Source organism: Poromitra crassiceps (assembly GCF_964638095.1).
Source record: "Poromitra crassiceps genome assembly, chromosome: 14".
Classification (NCBI taxonomy): Eukaryota; Metazoa; Chordata; class Actinopteri; order Beryciformes; family Melamphaidae; genus Poromitra; species Poromitra crassiceps.
The window spans coordinates 40,780,127-40,785,126 of NC_139633.1; the positions used below are offsets into that span (position 1 = coordinate 40,780,127).

A 5,000-nucleotide genomic window follows, 5' to 3' on the forward strand; every position below is an offset into this window, starting at 1 on the left:
GCCAAATTTGTGCATGCGCCGTTAGAAATGACAAGTAAACCCTATCCTGCTGCTCTCAGCGGAGGAGAGAAGGGAGAGGAGGGGCTGTGTCAAAGCCCTGGTTCACAACATAGGCATCTCAGAAGCAGCGCTGAAGCAGTGATGAAGCAGGAGCCTAGCCATTCACACCAGAAGCACTCTCTTTTCCTCAGCGCCTTGCCCGGCGCTGCCCTGCCTCCGCTCACAACTTGCATTGACTTCATGCCTGGCTGCACGGGTGCAGCGCACTGCACGCTTGAAGAATAGACCAGAAGCTGAAACTATCGCTGCAGCACGCGTGCAGCGTGGCTTCAGTGTGGCGTGGCAAAGCGCTGTGGCTGGTGTGATCGGTCTCTCCTGTTAACAAGGACGCTGAAATGAAACTGCCTCCGCGCTGCGTAGCTTCAGCGTAGCTTCGGCGGTGTGGTGTGTTCGGGCTGTTATGAGACAGGCAGAGAAAAGGAGAGAGAGAAAACCCGGCAGCAGCGGCCCCAATTTATAGGCCAACACATTTCTATTCAACACACTAACATTGCTTCCCATGGTCAGAAAGAGTCGCCAGCGGGGTCTGAGAAGTAGCTAAATAAAAATATATAAATATAAATATTTCAATCATGAGAGACCAGAGGGTAAGGTTAATCAGCAAGCTTTATTAAAGTATGGCATGGCGATAGGATTCATGGCCTGAAGCGGTATGGCATTAATTCTGATGGCGTGGCAGCATGGCAACTGATTCTTTGGCGTAGTGACTCCGGGCGTAGTGACTCCGTGGCAAGATGCCTCTCTTCTTGAGGCGGGAGGGCATCTGCTCCGGCTAGAATAGAGAACCCCCCCCGTAGGGGATTCTTCAGGTGGACTGGGGAGGTGGGTAGGGTGAAACGCGGCTTCCAGAGAAGGAATTAGTGCAGCGGCTAGAGGTCAGGGAACGAGGACGGTGGTGCGCCCGGCGTGGCTATAAATACTGCCGCGTCATAGCCTCGGCACTGACGACATTAACGGCGTCACCTAGGCAAGTGCGTCACGCGAACGTCACGCTGGGATTACTGCACTGACGACATTAACGCCGTCACCTAGGCAAGTGCGTCACGCGAACGTCACGCTGGGATTACTGCACTGACGACATTAACGGCGTCACCTAGGCAAGTGCGTCACGCGAACGTCACGCTGGGATTACTGCACTGACGACATTAACGGCGTCACCTAGGCAAGTGCGTCACGCGAACGTCACGCTGGGATTACTGCACTGACGACATTAACGGCGTCACCTAGGCAAGTGCGTCACGCGAACGTCACGCTGGGATTACTGCACTGACGACATTAACGGCGTCACCTAGGCAAGTGCGTCACGCGAACGTCACGCTGGGATTACTGCACTGACGACATTAACGGCGTCACCTAGGCAAGTGCGTCACGCGAACGTCACGCTGGGATTACTGCACTGACGACATTAACGCCGTCACCTAGGCAAGTGCGTCACGCGAACGTCACGCTGGGATTACTGCACTGACGACATTAACGGCGTCACCTAGGCAAGTGCGTCACGCGAACGTCACGCTGGGATTACTGCACTGACGACATTAACGGCGTCACCTAGGCAAGTGCGTCACGCGAACGTCACGCTGGGATTACTGCACTTGTCGTCACGCTAGGATTACATGTGATGATGAGGTCGCTATGTCACTAGATTACGCGTGGCGTGAGGCAGCGTGTCTGGTCTTCATCTTGAAACTAGGTCGAGACCATCATAATATTATGTTATATTATATATAAAAATATAGCGACAAAGTTAAGACAAGCGCCAAGTTGGCAAAACTGGGTTCAATCCCCATCAGATGTTCCTACCGACACAATTGGCCGTCTTCAGAGGGGAGGGGAACTGGGGGGAATAGCGTGACCCTCCCACGCGCTACGTCCTGCCGGTGAAACTCCTCACTGTCACGTGAAAAGGAGCAGTTGGCAACTGCACATGTATCGGAGGAAGCATGTGATAGTCTACAACTCTCCCCAGATCGTCAGAGGGTGTACGTAGTAGGGCATTCACAGACTAGTCGACTAGTCGACTAGTCGACTAGTAAAACCACTAGTCGACACTGTGCTTAGTAGTCGACTAGTCGTTTTAGCATTTTTTTTTTTTTTTTTTTTTTCCCCCTTTCTTTAGAACATGAGGTATTTACACGACATACATGGACTATCATATCCCATATCCCATATCCCCCACAAGGAACATCAAAACACAACAAAACAAAACAAGAAAACTGCATAAGATACACAATAATCCAAGAACAAACAAGACTATTGGACAAACAACCAAACAAAAACAATGCATTCAAAGTAAATACATAGATCTTGCCCTGTTGGCAGCTAGGAAATGCATAGCTTTAAATTGGAAAGCATCCAATCCCCCAACTGTAGTTCACTGGTGGAATGAACTCTCAAGCTACCATACGTTGGATAACATTTACTACAAGAGCAAAGGCAGATTCTTAGACATCCCCAAAATATGGCAACCACATACAGAGTTTGACTTTAAGAACTTTTTACCCCAGTGTCATTAGGCTTATCAGGATAGGAGCTGAATGCATTGATTTTGTTTGGTTGTTTGTCCAATAGTCTTGTTTGTTCTTGGATTATTGTGTATCTTATGCAGTTTTCTTGTTTTGTTTTGTTGTGTGTTGATGTTCTTTGTGGGGGATATGGGATATGGGATATGATAGTCCATGTATGTCGTGTAAATACCTAATGTTCTTTCTTAAAGATTAAAAAAAAAATATATATATATATATATATATATTAAAAAAATTAAAAACGGTTAGTCGACTAGTCGACTACCTTTAGGGACGACTAGTCGACTAGTAAAATTCACTAGTCGTGAATGCCCTAGTACGTAGAGCAACAACAGGTATCACATGGATTAGTATGTAGCTCTCTTTTATTTCTTTTTCTTCTCGGTGCGTTTTTTTCTTTGTCACTATTTGTGTCTCATTTCTGTGATTTTAAAGTTTCTTAGTTGTGCTTATTTATTGTACATGTATGTATTTTCTTGTTCTGTGTGGAGCCCAGGAAGAGTAGCTGTCACCTTGTGTCACAGCTAATTGGGATCCAATTAAAGAATAAACAGCAGGGGGAACTGGCCAAGGGGAGAACATGGGGGAGGGGATGTATATATTAGCTATACCGGTATATGATAAGTATGACATAGCTATATGTGGAATGTAAATAATTGTTTTTCTCTGCCTGGGTCCTGAGGTTAGACAGTAATATTCAGGCCACAGTTTACAGTCCCACTGCAGAGAAATATGAGTCATGTTTACTTCATATTATAAAAATGTTTTCTGTTAGTAATTTTATTTGTGTCTTTCCTCATTCATAAATATGTGGCGATTGGCTGGAAACATGAGGAGGCGGGAGCAGTGGAAGAGGTGCCTGATTGGTCGGGGGGTGGGGGGTGATTGATTGCATGGCATGATGCTTGCTGACTTAAGACCTCATCTGACTTTCATGTTCTATAGATCCAGCAGATGTAGAGCTCAGGGATAAGAGCTTATATAGTCTGTCCAGAAGCGTCATCCTGGGTCTATACCACAACAACAACAACAACAACAACAACAACAACAACCCAGTCTCCAAAATAAAATGCTTTCATTTTACATTTCTGCAAATGACATATGTTGAATTGATTCTCAATGTTTGTGAACGAAAAATATTAAATATGAAAAATATGAAATGAAAAACCAAATCCTCCAACCACAGGAGAGTTTCCAATGTGAATTTGAAAGTGTGTAATTTGAAAACTTTACGCAAAGAAAACAACTGGGCCTATGGTTAGGCAACTAAAACAACGTGGTTAAAGTTAGGCAACTAAAATGTGGTTAAAGTTAGGCAGCTAAACCAAGGTTAAGGTTAGGGTTACGTTTTGGGCTATTCATAGTATTCCGATGATGTCACAAGCCTTTTTCCTACCAATATGGTGCTACAATACACACAGCTCATTGGCTGTGTCACTTGATTGTAATCACCTGTTAATTGATCACAATCACCTGTTGTTTTCCTACCAAAATGGCCGTGTGGTGATGTAACAGAATACTATCAATAGGGCTAAATAACAGAAAAAAGATTAAATGTGACTTGCGGTTGAAATGTAGACTTTGGAAACGCTGGGAATCAAACTGCGGTCTCCGCTCTCTCCCGGCCACGACACCCTTACGGACACGGTGCAGACTGTCATTTACAGGACTGCTAGAGGTCTAAGCTATAACATTACACCTAGAAATGTTGATCCTGTTTTCACTGAATTGTGTTGCTATGGAACAGTTTGAAACCTAGCTTATTTCCTGTCAGCTATAGGCTGAGGCGATGTCTCGTCATAGACGCTGGGTTAGCTGGCTGGGGGCGTGGTCAGGGTGGGGTAAATCCCCCTGTCCTGTCCATACAGCATAATTAGCATGTAGCTGCTAGCCCAGCCCAGGCAGACACAATCGGGGATTTAACCCCCGCAGTAAACGCACATCTGAACAGATGTCTATGTACCTGCTCTAGAATCCCCAATCCTGTAGTGTGTAGAGCCACAGCACCGTCTTTTGGTGAGTCAGCCCATTGAGATGGGCGGTTTTACCCCACTCGCCTGGCTGCCAGCAGTATAACATTTTGTGGGTGTTCCCCCCCACAGACCGACTGTCTCTATTGTATTAGCAAACACTGCAACAAGAAGTAAGCTGGCGGCAAACTTAGAACGTTTATGTTGTCAAGTTAAAACCTAAACGTATTTCTGCTTCAGAAACGTTGAGATTCAATGTATTTGTGGCTAGCAGAAACATAAACTGACAACATGTTATTCTGCTGAATGGGCTGGCAATCATAATGCAACTAACGTTAAAGGAAACTCAACAAAATGAACAGTTGTTCTGCTGTTTGATGCATTGTGAGTTATGAGCGCTATAACACCACTAACCTGCATGTCCTGAGACGGCTGAAACAAAACTGTC

The 5,000-nt window shown here is 45.6% G+C and overlaps 1 protein-coding gene across 2 annotated transcripts in view; it reads left to right on the forward strand.

Annotated features, from left to right (window-relative positions):
- The window catches only part of sncga (synuclein, gamma a), a 15,249-nt gene that overhangs the window by 6,968 nt on the left and 3,281 nt on the right, over positions 1-5,000 (forward strand). Inside the window, exon 4 of one of the 2 annotated variants that reach the window (XM_083651023.1) lies at positions 3,420-3,437. The exons of the other annotated variant lie outside the window; for it this stretch is intronic. Coding sequence (XP_083507149.1) covers positions 3,420-3,437 — 18 coding nt within the window. The remainder of the gene's footprint in view (positions 1-3,419; positions 3,438-5,000) is intronic. 2 annotated transcript variants of the gene reach the window in all.